This window comes from Sus scrofa, chromosome 2 (genome assembly GCF_054392235.1).
Source record: "Sus scrofa isolate SSC_HxYL_T2T_F1_AM1 chromosome 2, Sscrofa_HxYL_maternal_Yorkshire_Landrace_v2.0, whole genome shotgun sequence".
Taxonomy (NCBI): Eukaryota; Metazoa; Chordata; class Mammalia; order Artiodactyla; family Suidae; genus Sus; species Sus scrofa.
The window spans coordinates 98229384-98250407 of NC_139384.1; the positions used below are offsets into that span (position 1 = coordinate 98229384).

Consider the following 21024-nt stretch of genomic DNA (forward strand, 5'->3'; position numbering starts at 1 on the left):
CACCCAGTCATGACTCTCCGGCAGCCAGGTAGGTACTCGAGCAATTATTAATACATGGTTTAAAAAAAATGTGTTTGCAAATGGCTTACTTGCTTTTAGAATTTAAAGCAGAAAAGCATGATGCTCAGGGAATTAAATCCCAGCCCAGCTCTCACGAGCACGCACTAAACACTCGACAATGTCACGGTAACAACTGTAAGTGCTGTCATCAGTAACACACCATGCCCTTCACCTACATCGCCATAGACTGTCTTCAGGAGACGGGGTAGCACCTAAACCTGGGCCTGGCCCCTGGAGTGTGAGGTGCTGCATATGAACAGCAAATAAAATATGCTGGTACCAACCTACAGTTCCGCCAGTGCTAGTAAATACGGATGTATCCCTGATTTTCTCAGATGCAAACACAGACGACGCAGACTGGACAGATTTTTGTCTTACCTTGTTTTCGACTCATGGCAATAAACAGATACAAAGTGAACACCAAAGCAAAAACAAAACAACTTTCAAAGTCGCAATCTTTTTGAAAAATACATAAACTGCTTACTATTAAATAACTGTCTCCCAAATGTTCACATTATCTTGAATTTCATTTGTGTGTGTGTGTCTTTGCAGAGCCAACCCTGATTTGTACCTGCTGTTGTTTGATGCCATGGTATCTTTCCATATCCTCCCAAGAGAAGCACGCGGAATACCTTCAATGTTAAAGTGGGTTTATTTTGAAGGTCCTGATATGTGGTAAAGGTTTCATGGGCATATACATATCAAAACTTATCAAACTGTATGCTTGAAATATGTGCAGTTTATTGCATGCCAATTATACATCAAAAAAAAAAAAAGCTGTTTAACAATAAAAGTGTGGAGTTTCCCTTGTTGCTTGGCAGTTAAAAACCTGACCAGTATCCATGAGGATGTGGGTTCGATCCCTGGCCTCGCTAAGTAGCTGAAGGATCTGGCGTTGCCATGAACTGCGGTGTAGGTCACAGATGCGGCTCAGATCCCTTGTTTCTATGGTACAGGCCGGCAGCTGCAGCTCCATTTTAACCCCTAGCCTGAGATCTTCCATACATGGCTGTGAGGCCACAAAAAAGCAAAAATGAAATGAAATGAAATACAAAACAATACAATAAATTAAAAGTGAGTTTAAGTTTTCTATTGAGATTTGTATGCCTTGCCTAGAAATAACCTACACTGGGATAAGCGCCCAATGCCCTTCATTTGCCTTCCAAATTCTGTGTCTTCTCTCCTATCTCCACCTTGGGAAGCTGGCCTACAGGGACCAAATCAAAGGGCTCCCAGGCCTTCTGGTTCTGATTGGGTTCAGCCAATCAGGAGCCTGAACAGGGGACTGGAGGGAGGGAAGAGGTGAGTGGCCCTGGGCTGCCAGGCTCTCTCAACCCCACAGGGCATCCTGGAGGCAGCCTCCTCTGCAATACTCTCTGTTTCTAGGTTCTGGTCACTGCCCTTTCCTTCCCTCCCTTCTGGTCCAGGGGTGGTAATGGGGCCAGTGGCTTATACACTATCCCTTGTGTTTTCCCCACACACTCACATCTTTTTAAATAGCCCCTTTGGGAACAAATCCTCCCTAAATTAACCTAATTTGAATGTGCCATCTTTCTCCAGCTGCGGTCCTGAATAATAAGGATGTCACAATATCCAGTCTGGGAAAGGGGAACCTTGCTCTCTCAATCAACACTGTCACACACACACACACACACACACACACACACACACACACACACACACACAAACATGCACGCACGCATGCACGCACATCCCTCAAATAGAAGGATTCTGTCCTTAGTTAATATTAGAAGCTTACTCAATAGAAAATTGATCCTGGGTTCAAAAACCTCGTAACATACACGAACTGACAATAGCACAGGATAAGGAAAGATAGTATTTTATGGCGCTCAAAAGACCCAGTGGAGATAAGCGTTCTGTGCAAATTTCTCACAATGGAAAGCTCACCCATCACATGCAGAGGATGAACTCTGAATATTCTAAAGCACTGCCAAATGACGCTGTGTGATTTGCTCTGCCGAGGCCATGGGCACCATGCCAGGTGGTCAGCTGAAGCCTGCCTCTATTATCTCCAATCATATGGAGCAGGGAACATGCTTTTCAGTTCCTGAGAATTTATTTGACAGAGCATTTTTATGGCATAACTCAGGGAGCGGAAGCCAAAGTTTGGATGAGAGCCAAAAACTTGTTTTTGGTCTGGATAACGACCAAAAACTTGTTTTTGGTCTGTCCAAACACTATTTGAAGTGAGGAAGCCGTAGTGTGTATTGAAGCAGTAAACAGATGAATGCTAAGCTGGTTCCAACCCAGCACTTGAGATGAGCACATAACTGCAGAGCCACACCATGTTTCACAAGGCAGGATGATAACAATACACCAAGAAACATCAAAAGAAGAAAATAAGCATCCCCTGTCTTGGCTATTGTATAGAGTGCTGCAATAAACATTGTAGTACATGTATCTTTTCAAGCCATGGTTTTTTGGAGAGATGCCCAGGAGTGGGATTGCTAGACCAAATGGTAATTCTATTTTCAGTTAAATGTCCATCGACAGAGGCGTGGATAAAGAAGATGTGGTACCTATACATGATGGAATATTACTCAGTCATTAAAAGGAAAGAATAACAGCATTTGCAGCAACATGGATGGACCTAGAAATTATCATGCTAACAGAAGTCAGTCAGATGGTGAGACACCAACATCAAATGCTATCACTTACATGTGGAATCTTTCAGGAGAGATTCTGAAAAACTTATGGTTTCTAAACCAGACAGGTTGGGGGGCAAGGGGATGCGCTGGGGGTTGGGGTGGACATGCTACAAAACTGGGTTGTGATGACCACTGTACAATTATAAATGTAATAAAATTCACTAAGTAATACAAAAAATAAGCATCCCCTTGGAAACAAAACAGCATCTAAAACAATGTGCTTCTAACTCCCACCTTCAATGTTGGGAGAGTAGATGTGAACGAAGAGGGTCCCATAAATAATATATGAAAGTCCAAAGGGGTTACTCTCTCTTCCACGTGTAGCTGTCTCTTCTTCATTAAACCAAATCCTCCAAAAACAGCTTCTCCTAAGGTTTTACTTGACTGTCAAGAGCTCCCCCCACAAAGGCAAAAGGGTCTGCAAATTCAGTAAAAGACCCAGCATGTCTCTGGGTTCTTTCCACGAGATACCTGATGAGAAGTTCCAGCTTACATGTTTTGTTGCATGTAAAAATGTATGAGAACCTGTGAGTTATCCTGTACCCTGTAGATGTAGAATATACTATCGAGGTAGTATCATAAGCTTATAAGACAAAACAAACAAAAACAAAAACAAACAAAAAAAACACTTTCCCAGATGGTGACCAGAAGACCACAGCTCCCACATCAGAACCTCTTACAATCTCCCATTAAGAAGTCCAGGCAGCCTACTGATTAATGATCTATTTGGAAGCTCAGAGCACTATATATGAGCTACGTCTATAACAAACTCTCCCAGGAGCCAGGTGACCCACTGCTACATACATGGCAACAGATGCTATTTCTCTCCAAACCTCAATAGTGTTGAGACAATATCCAGGTGAACAGAGGAAGAGTCTGTCCTGTCAATCTCACCTGGGCAAGACGAACTCATTGCAATTGCATATTTGTACAACCCCCCCTGCTACTGTACTGGAAAATTCAGAAAAATGGGCAGCTCTTCTTCTCCACTTTACTGACCAGAGCGCCTAGAGCAAAGCTTTGTGACCAGAACACAATCACAGAACATGCTGGTGGCCAGCCAGGAGTTCAGAATTGCCAGCCTGGGTCTGGGCCAGAATACTATAGGTTTTAGCCATGGTCAAGTACCACTCACGCCACCTTAGGGTTTATTCCTGGAGATGCCCCACAGAACAAATGGATAGTGGAGAATCTGCTGCCTCCCCCCTAAGCCTTCTAAAAAGCAGTCAGCTGCCCACACTGCTGAAGCCAAGAGCTACACAACACACATTATGTGTGTTAGGGGCCTGGCTTTGCCATCTGGCCTGGTCCTTCTGAACTCAGGCTGCAGAACTGGCTGGTGTTGCTGACAGTTATAAGGGTCCATTTATTTTGGTGTTGATTAGCAAAGAACATAAATCTCTGACTAAACCACAAAGGGATGTTGTTTGTAAAAAGAATAAACAAGGCAAAAACTGTTTCAGTGCTTTCCTCTGTTTAAACTATAAATCCATCCGAAAGTCCAAAATGAAAAGGAAGGAAAAGATGGGTGAAAAAGAATTATCAGAAAAGTGATAGGATTAAGGAAACAAAACATTTACCAGACAGTAACAGCATATGCTAAAATGATTCTTGAAATAACAAACCTCAAACATCAATCAAGCAATCAACCCAAAAAATCCCATAAGTCAGTGGGTCATATTTCACTCAACTCCAAACTCATGAACTTATCTTCCCTTTTCCAATTACTTGGGAAATAAAAAGGGAAAAAAGAGAATTAAATGTATATAAACACACACACATATCCTTAACACTTGCAGAATAAGGCCTTTGCTGCTCCTTCCCTTTTGGGAAAATAATTCTGGGCTCTGACTAGGCTTAGGAAGGGCACCTGGCTTCAGCAAAAACAAAAGCCCATCAGAGCAAGTTATCCCCATGGTGCCTGTGCTGGAGCCCTGCCTGATGTGTTTCAGCAGGTGCCATCTTGCTTGTCATTCTAGAGCTGATGCATCCTTTACTCATCCTTTAACAGAGCACAGGAACAAAGACTAGCAAGTGCTTTCTGTTGGACTTCAAGGTCCCCTCGAGGAGATAGAACTCAAAGCCTGTGCCCAAGACAAGAACTACCAGACCCTTATCATCACCCCACCTGTCTTACTGCAATGCCCCCTCCCCTACCTCGAGCAACTGTCCTACTCCTTCCTACCTCTACTAAGAAAGGTATGTGGCCCACTCCTCACCACACCCCCAACCAACCAGCAAGTGTATCCTAAGACCCCTCTTTCCCCAACTAATCAGCAGGTCAGCAGGTGTATCCTGAGACCTCTCCTCTCTCTGGGCTATAAAAACAGACCCAGGATCTGCTCTCCCTGATTATCAGGAAGTCTTCCTGCTGTGCCAGCAGCATCTCTCATCCTTTCTTTATCCCTTCCTTCCTCTCTTTCTTTCCCTCTCTCTCTTTCTTTCCTTTTTAGGGCTGCACCCGCGGCATATGTATACTCTTCTTTCTCTTCGGTGTTGGCTCTCTCTGATTATCAGGAGGTCAATCCATTGCATCAACAGCTTCTCTTGCCTCAATAAACCTGTCTCTTTTCACCCTGCTATGTTGGAAAATTCTTCTTTCTGACCTGCGTTTACAGACCACAACATTTTCTCTTTGGAGGCACTAAGGCCTCTGGATTACAGTACCTCTTATGCTCACTCCTTTTGTGATGCCTTTGCCAGTGTATGTCACTCCCGATGTGTGTGACTCCATCTTTCCCCAAGACTCTGCCCCTTTCTTCCAGCTCTTCACTCCTCTTTGTCCTATTTCTAATCTGACAGTCCTGAGAGAGGCGCTAGGGACAAGAGTCACCAAGAAGCAAGCACTTGGAGGGCTGATAAAGAATGGAAAGGAAGGACATAGGGCAAGGAGGAAGAGCAGCAGGGAGGTGAGGGCAAGCCCAGACAGAACTGCTTCCTCTTTCCAGGCCACAGTGTGTGCTGCCCTGTACTGCCTGCAGTCATATCGCTTCCTTGCTCACATTCTTGAAACAAAAGTCAAAAATTACCCATGATGCTTCCGCACCGCCTCGTTCTTAGATTTCCTGGCCAAGGTTCTGCTTCAGGGGTGAGTGAAAAGCCATGAAAGTGTCTTGTCCGTTTATCAATGTGATTAAGAGCAATGTGGCATGGGTCCCTTAAGAATGAAACCTTGGCGTCATCTTTCATTGCTTCTATTCTCTGCCAAGGTTTATGGAGTTCTGGTGGACTGGCCCCCTCAGTTCCCAAGGTAAGAATGTTCCCAGGTGAGGACAAAAGTTACTTTACTCTTTTTTTTTTCCTAGAGAGAAGTATTTCCATAAGGAGGCCTACCAGTTGCATTACCCTTTCATCTTTTTAACTTCTTAAAAAGGAAGTGGGGGTACTAGAAATGACCCATCAACCGTAAGCAGTTAAGACAGAGAGCACTTTCAGAAACGCACAGGTGTTAAAGTGCTTAGCACTGTTCATTCATTCAGTTGCTCAACTCTTGGTGTTTCTCTGGACCAGAGAGACAAGCAAGGCAATCTAGTGGAGAAGTCCAACCTAACAACAGACAATTACACTTAAGATGTGAACTAGGAGTGCAGAGGTGTAATGAATATTTTGTGCTGAATAAAGTCCATTTGTAAGAACATGAAAATTCAATATTTTCAAGTCTTCTATTTGAGCTAAAAGTGGTATGAAAATTCTATGAGAAAAACTGAAGGATTTTTATTTATTTTCCCACTTTTATAAACATTTTTAGGAGTTCCCATCCTGGCTCAGAAGTTAATGAACCTGACGAGTATCCATGAGCATGCAGGTTGGATCCCTGGTCTGGCTCAGTGGGTTAAGGATCCAGTGTTGCCATGAGCTGTGCTATAGGTGGCAGACATAGCTCGGATCTCACATTGCTGTGGCTGTGGTGTAGGTTGGCAGCTACAGTTCCGATTCAACCCCTAGCCTGGGAACTTCTACATGCCACAGATGCGGCCCTAAAAAGCAAAAAATAAATAAATAAACATTTTTTATTATATCTACTTTTTAGTGACTTTTTTTGGTCTTTTTTTTAGGGCCACACCCACGGCATATGGAGGTTCCCAAGCTAGGGGTAAAATCAGGGCTGTAGCTGCTGGCCTAGGCCACAGCCACAGCAACGCCAGATCCAAGCAGAGTCTGCAATCTACACCATAGCTCAGGGCAATGCTGGATCCTTAACCCACTACATGAAGCCAGGGATCGAATCTATGTCCTCATGGATACTAGTCAGATTGTTTCCACTGAGCCAGGACAGCAACTCCTAAAATATTTTTAATAAATAACCTTGTATAAACTTAAGGTACATTAATTTGATACCTTTATACATTGTGCTATGATTGCCATTGTAGGGATAATTAGCACCTCTATCATATTATGTAATCATCCTTTCTTTTTACGGGTGGGAATCATTAAGTTTCAGTCCTCTAGTAAATTTGATGGCTATAATACAATATTATTATCTATATTCACTATACTGTGCATTAGATCTCTAGGTCTTATTTACTAATTACTCCAAGTTTGTATCCTTAAACATGAACGGTCCTACCCCCCTCCAAGGATTTTTAAATTAATATTTTTATTCTTGAGATTTTAAACAAGGGGAAGATGAATATAAAATCAATTCCATTATATGTATAACATGCCTTTAAAGGATACTAAGATATTAATAAACAGGGGCTCCCTATGGAAGGAAGGGCTTGAGGAGAGGATGTGATATTTTGATATGTATCCCTCTTACAATCTTTTATATTTGAAACTTTTGAATGTATTTCCTAAAGACAATTTTTAAAGGAGGGGTGGGAGGAATATATAAAATTTAATTCTAACTCACGGGAATACAAAGAAGGGCACAGGGCCCTTTATTGTGATTTCACTGTGAGAGTACAGTAGCCTTCAATATCATTTTACTATGAAAACAGAAACAAGTAAAGTTGAATATTTTATCCTGAGCAGGCAGTATTTGGCACAGGAAGAGCTGCCTCCCTCTCTGAGCTCTCAGCATGCTTTGAATACCCTCCTTCATTTAGCTCCAGCGGCAAAGGCCTTCTCCCATCCTTAGAACAAGCCCTTTCCAGCCCCAGGACTCTTACTTCCACTGTCCCACCCAGTGGGTTGAACTCTTTCATGGATCGGGTTGCATGGCTGACTCTTCATCAAGGCCTCTGCCCATTTCACCTCCTTGGAGATACCTTCCTGAGCCACTATGACTTTACCTGCTTTATTTTCTTCCCACATTTATTGCCTTGCCAAATACTTACTCGTTTGTTTATGTGTTTATTTCACCCCTTCTTGGTCACTCCTTTCCCTCACCTCACCCTCACCAGACTTTAAGCAACAGAGTATATGCCAGGCATGAACAGTTGCTCAATAAATAAATGTTGAGTGAAAAGTATGAATAAATGCATTATACTCAATCAATGGTAACAGACCGGAAGCTTCCCCTTTAAGATCAGGAATAGGAAAGGATGTCCACTCTTGCCACTTCTATTCAACATTGAAGTAGAGGTTCTAGTCAGGGCAATTAGGCAAGAAAATGAAATAGAAGGCATTCGGATTAGAAAGAAATAAAACTAATTCTATTTGCAGAGGACAGGATCTTTTATACCAAAAATGTAAAGATCTCTCTCACACACACACTATTAAAACTGGTAAGGTGAGCAAGGTTATAGGATACAGACTAATATATAAATGTCAGTTGCATGGGTATGACGAAAAATATAACTAGCAATGAGCAGCCAAAAATTAACTTAAGAAAACAATTCCAAAACTTTTTTGTTGCTCTTATCAAGGGTATACACTTAGGAGTAGAGTGTTAGATTGTATAACAGCTCTATGTTTAACTTTTTGAGGAGCTGCCAAACTGTTTCCATAGTATCTGAACTATTTTACCTTCCCACCAGCTACTGAATGTGGGTTCTAATTTCTCCACATCCTTGGCAACACTTTATATATTCTCCATACTAAACCTTTTTCAGATATATGATTTGCAAATTTTTTTATCCTCATGTTTATCCTTATGCCAGTACCACATTGTCTTGATAACTGTAGCTTTGTAATAGGTTTCAGAATCAAAAACTTTGAAACCTCCAATTTTGCTATTTTTTCAAGATTGTTTTGGCTATTCTGAGCCACTTGTCTTTCCATAAGAATTTTAGCATAAACTTGTCTATTTCTGTAGACAAGGCTTTGGAATTTTGAAAGGGGTTCCATTTACCTATAAGTCCATTTGGGAAGTATTACCACCTTAACAATGTAGTCTTGCAATTAATGAATATGCAAAGCTTTTCTGTTTATTTAGGTCTTCTGTAATTTCCTAAACACTGTTTTGTAGTTTTCAATGTACAAGTCTTGCATTTCTTTAGTTATATTTATTTATTTATTTTTGCCTTTTTGCCTTTTCCAGAGCAGCACCCGTGGCACATGGAGGTGCCCAGGCTAGGGGTCGAATCAGAGCTGTAGCCGCTGGCCTACGCCAGAGCCACAGCAACGCGGGATCTGAGCCGCATCTGTGACCTACACCACAGCTCACCGCAACGCTGGATCATTAACCCACTGAGCAAGGGCAGGGATCAAATCCGTAACCCCATGGTTCTTAGTCGGATTCGTTAACCACTGAGCCACAATGGGAACTCCTAGTTAAATTTATTTCCAAGTTTGTACTCTTTTTGATACTATTGTAAACAGAATTGTTCTCTATAAAAACCATTGAGGATGCTCTTTATGTAACATTATGAAATTATTGCAAATGTTGTTTTTAAAAAAAACATGAGGTACAAAACAGTGTTAAAGAGCATGCTATCATTCTGATCATTTCAAAATGTATAGAAATATGGAATCACTATGACACAAACTAACAGTAGCATAGGTCACCTACACTTCAAAAAAAAAAAAAAACTCATGGAAAAAGAAACAGACTTGTGATTAGCAGAGGCAGGGGGTGAGGAAGGGGAAACTGGATCAAAGCAGTCAAAAGGTACCAACTTCTACTTATAAAATAAGTAAGTACTAGGGATGTAATGTATAACATGATAAATATAATTAATATCTGAAAATTGTTAAGAGAGTAAATACTAAAAGTTCTCATCACAAGAAAAAAAAGGTGTTTTTTTGTTTGTTTTTTTTTTGCTTTTTCTTTTGTATCTTTATGAGATGATGGATATTCACTAAACTTACTGTGGCAATCATTTCATGGTGCATGTTCATCAGGTCATTATGCTTAAACATAATGTATATGCTATACATAAGATATACATATACCTTCTACAGTGCTGTATGTCAATTATATATCAACAAAACTGAAATAAAAAAGAGCCCCCCCAAAAAAGAGTATGCTATCACTCAAATTAAAAAAAGAGACCATTTACATAAGTATTTGCTTGTATATGCATAAAATACTTTCAGAAGTATATACACAATTCATATAGCATTGTTTGCCTCCAAAGAGAGGTAACTGGATGCTTAAGGAGCATATTTGTGTTTGTGTGTGTGTGTGTGTGTGTGTGTGTGCACACGCAGGCATATTAGGAGAGATTTTCAATGTAAGCCCTTTTGTAACTTTGGAGTTTTTGAACCATGTGGGTGGATTTCCTACTCAAAATATAAATAAAATACAGACTTCCCAAAAGATTTTTTTGAAATAGTGAATGAGTGAGTCATAAGGCTGTGGGAGGAACACTGGCCCGAGCATACAGAGACCTAAAATACAAATAACTATTTATCTGCTCATCAATCTCCCTTTCCCCTCCACCCAAACTCTATGCATTTTTCACCAAAGCATGCATGTTTAAAAAGGTTCAAATGTGAGAATTCTGAACAATTAAATGTCTCAGTATAAAAGGCTGAATTCATGTTCCTTTTTAAACAAGTTCCTAGCCACAGAGCAAGCAGCTCCCGCAACTTGTAACGGGACAAGGTGCTGGAAGAGATCAATTCCTCTTTCTGCCAGTAGATGGAGAGAGTGGGCATGATGAGAGAAACTAGGTCCAGGGGACACAAGGGTCCAAGAGATTGAGACTAGAAAGAGCCTGAGAGTTCGGCCCAACTCCCATATTTTACAGATGTGAAAAATGATGTCCTTTGAGGTCAGAGTCTAAAGGCTGACATGGCAAAGACTGAAAGCTGCATCTCATAATCCTTAACTTGTCCTCTTCGCTAAGTACTTTTATAAGCTAAAAACCTACAACTCAGCATTTCTTGGGAATACAAAGTTCAATCAGTTAAAGCTTACTTATCACTTTATGCTTTGCTTTTCTAGTGTAAAGCCAGATGATTAAGAGAGGGGGCATCTCTATTAAAGCATGGTTGTTAAGTTCACTAAGGTGACGATTAAGTGATTCTTTCAAGTACCTCATTTTGAAAGTCAATAAATTTCCTCATCTTACTGTCTAAAATTATACACATGACTCATTCGGAAATAAAACCTCTAGGAAGTTCCTGTTGTGGTGCAGCGGAAACGAATTCGACTAGTAACCATGAGGACTCAGGCTGGATCCCTGGCCTTGCTCAGCAGGTTAAGGATCCAGCATCGCCATGAGCTGTGCTGTAGGTCACAGACATGGCTCAGATCTGATGTTGCTGGGGCTGTGGTGTAGGCTGCCAGCTGCAGCTCCGATTCGACCCCTAGCCTGGGAACTTCCATACGCCATGCATGCACCCTAATAAGCAAAAAAAGAAAAGAAAAGAAATAAAACCTCTATCTGTATCTCTGGGTGCACTACTAGAAAGCAAAAAAAAAAAAAAAAAAGAAAAGAAATAAGACCTCTATCCATATCTCACGTTACATTTAACACAGGCAATTCCTAAATTAAAATGTAATGGGTTGTTTTCATCAAGATGTTTAGAAATGACCTAAATGTCAAAGAAATGAGAGTTACTTGGATAAGCAATGAGATCCTTCTGTGTAGCTGGGAACTATATCTAGTCACTTAAAATGGAGCACTATAATGTAATAAAAAAGAATCTATACATGTATGTGTAACAGGGTCACCATGCTGTACAGTAGAAAATTGACAGAACACTGTAAACCAGCTATAATGAAAAAAAATAAAAATCATTATATATAGAGAGAGAGAGAGAAGAGAAAGGGAGTTAATAAATCTGAAGCAGCTCTGGCAACGATATTTTTAAAAATTCTGAGTAGGCAAGGTAGTATAATGGTTATAGAGCCACTGCCTGGTTCAAATCCTGATCCCCAAGTTACCAGCCCTGTGACCTTGGGCAAGTTTCTTAACCTCTTCCAGCCTCATTTTCCTTGTTATCAAATAGGGATGATAATAATAGAACCTATTTCATGGGGTTGCTGTAAGAGTTAAATGAGTTAATACATATAAAATGCTTAGAATGGCATCAGAATACAGTATCTGAGCCAGTGTGGCTCCTTGGCGCTCCTTTAAAATAGTGACTCCTTTAAAAACAGGATGCTTGCTAACCCATAGTAATTTTGAATGGTGAATCTTAAACTCAAACACAATAAAGCAGAGAAAAGTCCAGCAAAATGTCTGGGGACATTACTCTTTTGGAGTAAGCACCCTCTACGTGTCCTCCACTTCTGAACTTCATGCTACTCTAAATACTCGAGTACTTTTTCCCCCAAGACAGAATGTTAGTGACTGATCAGGGAGGATGTTTGGGGACAAAAGTAGTTATATGAACAAGTTTTTGAAGTGTGGTATTTGCTTTTCTGTGCAAGACTGTTGGAAGAGAGGAAGTTGGAGAAACAAATGACCCTCCCATTCTTCTGCATTTTTTTTTTCTTTTTTGTTCTTTTTAAGGCCACACTTGCAGCATATGGAAGTTCCCAGGCTAGGGGCTGAATTGGAGCTGCAGCTGCCAGATTATACCACAGCTACGGCAACTCCAGATCCCAGCTGAGTCTGTGACCTACACCACAGCTCACGGCAATGCCGGAGCCTTAACCCACTGAGGAAAGCCAGGGATCCAACCCGCATCCTCATGGATACCAGTTGGGGTTCATAACCCGCTGAACCACAACAGAATTCCTTCTTCTGCAATTTGAGTTCAGTTCTCATACTTCTGATCAAATGCAGAACCATCTGGTCAGACCTTGTCTTCCCTCCTTTCCCCTCTGTACTCAGAGGTCCTTTTACTCCTAGAAAGCATCCAAGAAGAGATTTGCGTCGGAGTAGGGATTCCTGATTCCACATAACAGCCAGTCAGAACTATGGGAAGTACTTAGGGCCAATGGTGAAGAGAACTATCCTTTAGCTCCACTGCAAACCTTGAGCTACTTCTCAGTCTGCAATAAAATTCTATCATTTCTGTTTCTAAAGGTCTTCGGATCACCGTGCAAATCCTTATTGCAAGTGAACCCGTCCTTCTCTTGATCTCAGGACAATATGAAGCTAGGCTTGATCTGAAAGGCTACAGAAACACAGATTTGGGAGAGCAAGATTCAAGCAAATCCATGTGACTTGTACAGTAATGGCCCAAAGTATAGATATATGTATATATACATGCAGGAAAGGTGCAAAACCCAGCTTTACCACTTTCTATCTGTGTGAACCTGTCAGCTAAAAATTGGCACTTGCCATCTGCCTCTACAAAAAGTAAGTCACTAGCCACTGCTAGTGACCTTCAACACACCATGAAAGGAGTTCGGGGTGGAGGTCAGCAATGAGGCACTCTGTGCTCTAGGAAAAACAGACAGAATGGGTCTTCAGGTAGTCAGATATTTTAAGCAGAAGAGTCTTTGAGCCCAATTCTTGCAGCTCCCTGTACCTAGAAAAGCACTAAAACCATTCACACAGACATCTGCTACTCTTGACTCACAGCAAATCTCTGCCAAAACATCTCCAAAAGTCTCGGCACAAGCATTGCTTTCAGTTGACAACTTTTAACATGCCACTGAATTTCTACAGATTCACTTCCTAATGTGTAAATGGGGATTAAAAACAACAGCTACCTCACAGGCTGTTTCAAGAATTAACTTCCAAAACAGCACAATGCAAATGTTCTTGATATTCTTAGTTACCTAACATATGCATGCGCTCTACACACACACTTCACGCTGTTAACTACAGAGATGTTTTTAAAGACATAGCAAAGATGCTCAGAGGCATACTGAAATCCGGTTACCTCTGAAAGGAAAGTCAACAGCTCCAGGAAATCAACCTGGATAGGTTTCATTCCAGGGCTGCTGAGAACTTCAAAAATTCCTTTAATCTTCGATCGGGCAGTCCTAACCTATGACGCTGGGTTCACAGGGAACCATAATCGCTCCCACTGTGGGCTCGCCTTCATTTCAAAGCTCCCTCCAGCGTTCCTGGCTCCCCACCTCTCACTGCCCCACTCCGGGACTCGCTCCTGCTCCATCGTCCCCTTCAGGACCACTCCACAGAGTCCATTCTGACCTTTCTGCCTACCGGCTACCGGCCCCGCAACGAGCATCGGCCAAAATCCCCTTCACCCCGACCTTTAGAAAACGGAAGACAGAAAAACCACCCAGAGAGGTGGGGCGCCTGGAGATGAGGGGGCGCCCGGACACCGGGCATGCGCAGAGGCCGCCGCGAGCCTGGGAGGAGCTGCGACATCGCTGCGTGGGCGAGAAGCCGCCTCTTTGGGACTGATATCGGGGGACCGACCCCGACTGGCCTGTCGCCGCCTGGGTCTCGGGCCCCACTTCTAGGAAGCTCGCGGGCCGGGCAGGCCCGGATCGGAGCGGAGCGGGGCGGCCGAAGGAGGAGGGCCGCGGCCGGAGGCGGGGGCGGAGCCGGGCGCGGGGCCGGCGGGCCGCCGGGGGCGCTGCGTACCTGGTAGCGGCCGGTGAGCAGCTGGCTCCGCGATGGCGTGCACAGCGGCTGCGTGTAGTAGTTGTCCAGCAGCACTCCGCCGGCCGCCAGCGCGTCCAGGTGCGGCGTGCGGATTTCCGAGCCGTGGAAGCCCACGTCGTTCCAGCCCAGGTCGTCCGCCAGCACGAAGACGAGGTGAGGCGGCCGGCCGGCCCCAATGCTGGAACCGAGAGGAGGCAGCAGCAACAGCAGCAGCCCCAGCGGGAGGACGGTGGGGAGGAGCGGCCGCCGCTGCCCGGGGCCTCGGGGCCAACTCTCAGCGCCTCGCCGGCCCATCTTGCGTCGCCCGCGTTGCCCGCGCCTGTGGCGCCGCCAGCCTCGGGCACCACTTATAGAATCAGGAACTGAGCAGCCGGGGCTGCCCCGCCCCGGCACTGAACCTCACCCCCTGCGGGCCGTGGGCAGTAGAGGCCCAGCGCCGGAGACCCGCCGCCTCTAACCCCGGCCCGGGCCCGTGTGGCGGGGGAGGAGCCAGCGAGTAGAACTCGGGCAGCCTCGCAGCTGTGCTCCAGGGTAACTCCGTTGATGCTTGATAAGGGCCAAGGTCTCATCTTTCCAGCGATGCTCGTTGCCTCTTGGCATCCTAAAAGAGGAGCGAATTTGCTCTTTTTAGTAACTCTTCACAATTTACACAGCATTTTTGACAGCCCTTATCTCTTTAAATCTCACAACTCTGACGGCTCGGAATCATAATTTTGCCCCTCCCCCCCCCCTTTTTTCCGGAGTAAACAAGCTTGGAGTTGCTTGGGCGTAACCCAGACCCAGTTCTGACTCCATATCTTGAGCTATAATGTTTTAAGAGTCGTGAAAGCATCGTTTCTAGCAGAATTGTTTCTAGCAAAAGAACCCAGCCTCGTGCATGTAGAACAATGAAGAGGCAGAGATCTGAATGGCGTTTCAGATTCCTTTAAGAATAGCATAGGCCTGCGAAGCCACTTCCTCCCCACTTAGCCAAAAGGGGCCAAGTACACACTCGGACTGCACGGTGCCGTTTTGAAGGTGCAGCTTTATAGTTAGGCTGCCCTTGGAGTGCTGTGTGGCCAGGGAGTAGCTCATTAGCTTGTCCAGATACGAGCCCTTTCAGAGTTGGCTCCCCCACAATGAAGTGGTGAACCAAAGTAGACTCATTTGCCTGAAACAGTCCCTGGATGGAAAGAAACATTCCTTTAGCCACATGCTCATTGAAGCATGGGAAGTTAGCCTCATGACCAGTGTATTCCCATTGCCAGCCAAGACTCTGCCTCCTCCCTCTATCTGGAGACAGACAATAACTGTTACTGGTTGTAGGGGAAGAAATTTTGCGCTCCTTTCAGGTTATCTGCTTCTGATTCCATGGGACTCATTGTACACATTTATAGGTTGTAGATAACTGAGAGCAATGGAAACTAATTCTTGTTTATACACATGCAAATTAATTCTATCCATTGGAATGACACCCTCGCCACTACCTTGGAAAAAAGTTTTGCCTCCACTTACACATTTATTTCATATTCCTGATCTGTTCCTTGGATTGTTCTTGGAACTGGTGTTAACACTCTGTTTCTTCGTTAATGAATTAAATAAAATCTTTGATGTATATTCATTTTATATGTGTATAAGGATCATGATTTTCTCATTTTTTGAAAATTATTCTCTAACATATGGAATGTTTCCTTCTTTACATACATAGAATTTTTTTTCTCTGCATGAAGTAAATTAATTTATGTTACAGCCACTTGTCATCTGTGGTGGAATCGATGAAATTTAGCAGGAGAAAAATTGGCATTAAGTAAAAAGAAATTTGTGTGTGTGTCTTTTTAGGGCCATACTGGTGACATGAAGGTTCCCACGGCAGGGATTGAATTGGAGCTGTAGCTGCTGGCCTACTCCACAGCTATAGCAAGGCGGGATCCATGCCTTATCTGTGACCTACACCACAGCTCACGGCAATACCAGATCCTTACCCACTGAACGAGGCCAGGGATCGAACCTGCGTCTTCAGGAATACTAGTCAGGTTAACCGCTGAGCCACAATGGGAATTCCAAAAAGAGAATGTTGAAGAGCTATTTGACTCTCATTAGGTTAAGGCTTGAAAATTTCCTTTAAAAACCATGTAAAAGATCTTTAAGGACAAAATTTTCCATGGTGGCCCTTGCCTGTCCCTCTTTCCATAACTGTTCCTCCCTACCCTTCAGGATAGAAATCAGATTGCCCAAACCATGGCTGGTAATCTGCAGGAACAATTCCTCCTTTGACCAACTGCTCCAGAAACTACTGAACTTGCACTGCACCTTCCGATGTCCTGAATTTTCAAATAAAAGCTTATGCTAAAAATGCTCTGGAAATGTGCAAATGAGTTAATTAAAAAGAGTTAATTCTATTTTTCATTTATGCATTGAACATCTTTGACGTGCAGTATAGTCTAGTTATTGTAAAATCTCTCCATTAGAGTTGTTGTTTCCTAATGATTAGGCGCAGGTTATGGGTTTATACAGAAATACTGCAAATATAACGTATTCTTGATGCTTCATATTAAGAGTCAGGTGTTGTTGATTTACTTTATTATTTGATAACTTAAGGTGGCCGTTTCCCCACTGTAAAGTTATTATTTCCCCCCTGTAATTAATAATTATTTTATGGGGAGGTACTTTGAGAGTATGCATATATTCTGTTATTCCTAAAACTTTCGCTTATTAGTTTTAACCTTCCCTGAGGCTTATTGCTTCAGTCATTATTAGGATGGTTCCCAAATGGTGATTATAGTGATTTTCTATCATTCTTTAAATAGATTTATTAGTTGTCTTTCTACTACTGTAAGGAAGAACTTTGCCTTCTTCCTCATGTGTTTGTTTATATCACTATGAACTCAAAGATTCTTAATTTAATCAGTATAATAATACATATTAATCATATCAGTGCTCAAATTTCCTCTGATTTGGCCAGTGGGAGCCCCTTCAGTCTAACTCTTGTGTCCTTGTGGCATGTTCTCTTTAATATTTGAGCACTCCCTTACTTTATGGTACAACAAGATATTCTAGATTCATCTTGGATTTTTTCTTCCCCAACCCTGGAATCAGCCACTTCTCCAAGGAACCCCTGACACCTCTTAGAGGAGGGTGGCCTCTAGAAACCAAGATCTGTGCTACAGGCTACTCTTGCTACTGGGCTGTCATTGCTGGTAGGATCTCTCACCAAAGATAGAAACTAGATGTATGTATACACATATACGCATACATTAGGTATTTACATATACACACCCATATTTTATAGGTACATAATTATAGATATAAAACCATGAGTTCCTAGTGAATACCTCCAATTCTGCTTTCCCCCTTTCCATATGCACATGGGTTGTACCAATTTTCATTAGCATTAGCCATTGAAAAGTACTATACTTTTTAATTTTTGCCAATCCGATGAGAGAAATGGAATCTCCGTACAGTTTTTAATTGTTTTTGTATTTCTCTTGTAAGGTTAAACATCTTTTCATATGTTGAAGAGACATTTTTACAACATTTTTGTGAACTGTCTGTGTCATTTCCAATTGGGTTTTTGGTCTTTGCCCCTGAATTTAAGATATATATATATATATATATATATATATATATATAATTTTATTTTAATAGTTACGGGTACACCTGCAGAATATGAAAGTTCCCAGGCTAGGAGTTGAATCGGAGCTGTAGCTGAGGCCTATACCACAGCCACGGCAATACCGAACCCAAGTCATATCTTTGGCCTATGCCAGCAGCTTGCAGCAACACCGGATCCTTAACCCCCTGAGCAACACCAGGGATCGAATCTGCATTCTCACAGAGACTATGTTGTGTTCTTAACCCACTGAGCCACAATGGGAACGCCAAGAGTTCTTTATATACTAGATATGTTACCTCTTTGCAATTTATATCACAAATATTTTCTCCCAGTTTTTCAATTGTCAAATATTTTTTATGGTATTTTTCTGACATGCCAAAGTTATTTTTTTATGTAGGCAAGTTTATCAATACTCTCTTGTTGTACTACACCTGGATTTGAGTCATAGACTTTCCTTACACTAATGTGAAAGTAAAATTCACACTTTTTTTTTTTCTAGTACTTGCATGCTCTAGTTTCTACATTTAGATCCCTGACCCACTGGCATTTATTTTTGTATATGCTGTGAAATAGGGATCTAATTTTATCTTATTTCCAAATGGTTACTCAGTTATTCTACCACCACTCATAAAAAGAATAAGCCCATCATTGCCCTAGTGATATGAGATGCCACCTTTATCAGATGTGCAATTTCCATATACTCTTAAATCTATTTCTGGGTTTTCTATTCTATTCCACTGGCCTACCTGTTGACTCATGCACTCAGTACCACACTATTGCAGTGGCGGAGGGTTTGCAATATGTTTTATAGTGTCATAGAGACAATGACTCCTTAGAATTTTTAATGTTTAATATTTTCCTGACTTTTCCTGAATTTTTTATATAAACTTTAACATGTCCAAATCACAACTACTGAAATTAAAACTGTGATTTAAAAACTTCCAACAAACAAAAGTCTAGGACCAGATGGCTTCACAGAATTCTATCACACATTTAGAGGAGAGCTAACACCTCTCCTTCTGAAACTATTCCAGAAAATTGCAGAGGAGGGGACACTCCCAAACTCATTCTATGAGGCCATCATGACCCTGATACCAAAACCAGACAAAGGTAACACAAAAAAAGAAAATTGTAGGCCAATTTCACTGATTAACATTGATGCAAAAATCCTCAACAAAATACTAGCAAACCAAATTCAACAATATATCAAAAGGATTGTACATCATGATCAAGTGGGATTTATCCCAAGGATGCAAGGGTTCTTCAATATCCACAAATCCATCAGTGTGATACACCACATTAAAAAACTGAAGAATAAAAACCATATGGTCCTCTCCATAGATGCAGACAAAGCCTCTGACAAAATCCAACACCCATTTCTGACAAAAACCCTTCGGAAAGTGGGCTTAGTGGCAACCTACTCCAACATAAAAAAGGCCATATATGACAGACCCACAGCTAACATCATTCTCAATGGTGAAAAGCTAAAAGAATTCCTCCTGAGATCAGGAACAAGACAATGGTGTCCATTTTTGCCACTACTCTCCAACACAGTTTTGGAAGTCCCAGCCACAGCAATCAGAGAAGTAAAAGAGATAAAAGGAATCCACATTGGAAAGGAAGAAGTAAAACCATCACTATTTACAGATGACATGGTTCTATAACTAGAGAATCCTAAAGACTCTACCAGAAAACTGTTAGAGCTCATCAATGATCTTGGCAAAGTCACAGGATACAAAATTAATACACAGAAATAGATCGCATTTCTATATACTAACAATGGAATATCAGAAACAAAAATTATGGAAACAATCCCATTTACCATCACATCAAAAAGAATAAAATACTTAGGAATAAGGCTACCTAAAGAGACATAAGATCCGTACTCTGAAAACTATAAGATGCTGATGAAAGAAATCAAAGATGACATAAACAGATGGAAAGACATACCATGCTCTTGAACTGGAAGAGTCAATATTATCAAAATGAATATACTACTCAAGGCACTCTACAGATTCAATGCAATCCCTATCAAATTACCAAGAACATTTTTCACAGAACTAGAACAATGGGGTTGGGGGGATAAGCTGTAGCAGCCCAGAGGCACACTTGGGGAGCCTTGTGGAAGGCGGAAGCCTGGCTAAGCAGACCCCAAGAAGTGACCTCACTTCCCTGGCAATAGAGCCCCCAACAGAACTTGGAACGTGGATAGCCAGGCACCCACTTCTCTAGGAGAGGACAGAGGAAGGATCAACTTGCTCTGCTGCATCCCATTCTCCCAAGGCCGAGGCCACAGGAGAGGGTGCAGCAGAGATGATGTCTGTGAAACCAGCAGAAAATGGATCAGAACTCAGGGCAGATGCCTATGGGCCTTTTCCTGCAGGGACCCAGAGGTAACACAGGGAGAGGGAGCTCCAGCCCAGCACAGGGACCTCTCTGATCCCACACAGTAGCCCTGTGTCCCCTCTCTGGATGATTGTATACAGAGGGGGTTGTGAGGGGTGGGTCTGCCTCAAGCAAGAGCAGGCTGATGTGGGGGTGGATGCCTGCTGGGCTGGTCATGTCCACACTCCAGGACAAAGTTCGCTGGGGAGAAGGGGGCACGTTGATAGTCAGGGCTGAGCCCCATGTGTGAGCTGTACCCTCAGCCCTCCAGGGGGGGTCTCATTCCTCCCAGGGGGGCAGTACCTGAGCAGACAAGGCCTCACCTGATCTGAGAGCAGAAGGTCAAGGGGGCAGAAGAAGTAACGAGAAGATAATGGCCCTGCAGGGCTCTGATATTTTAGGGCCCAGCCCTTTGCCACTCACTGTCATTGCAAAACCCCTGCCTGTGACCCACCAGGAGCTGGGCAAGGAAGGCAGAAGACCTCCAGATGAAACTCCAAACAGGCCG

The 21024-nt window shown here is 42.6% G+C and overlaps 1 protein-coding gene and 1 long non-coding RNA gene across 7 annotated transcripts in view; one reads left to right on the top strand and one right to left on the bottom strand.

Moving 5' to 3' along the window:
• The window catches only part of ARSB (arylsulfatase B), a 163345-nt gene extending 148483 nt beyond the window's left edge, over nt 1-14862 (bottom strand). For all 6 annotated transcript variants that reach the window (XR_014838112.1, XR_014838113.1, XR_014838111.1 and 3 more), the window contains exon 1: nt 14519-14862. Coding sequence is in view for 2 of the 6 variants with exons in the window: in XM_021084478.2 (XP_020940137.1) it covers nt 14519-14833 (315 nt within the window). In the remaining 4 variants the exon portion in view is untranslated. The remainder of the gene's footprint in view (nt 1-14518) is intronic.
• LOC110259405 (uncharacterized) lies at nt 14108-16871 on the top strand. The gene is made up of 2 exons (XR_002341753.2): nt 14108-14692; nt 16358-16871. It is a non-coding gene; the product is annotated as an uncharacterized LOC110259405 (long non-coding RNA).
• The last annotated feature ends 4153 nt before the right edge of the window (nt 16872-21024 follow it).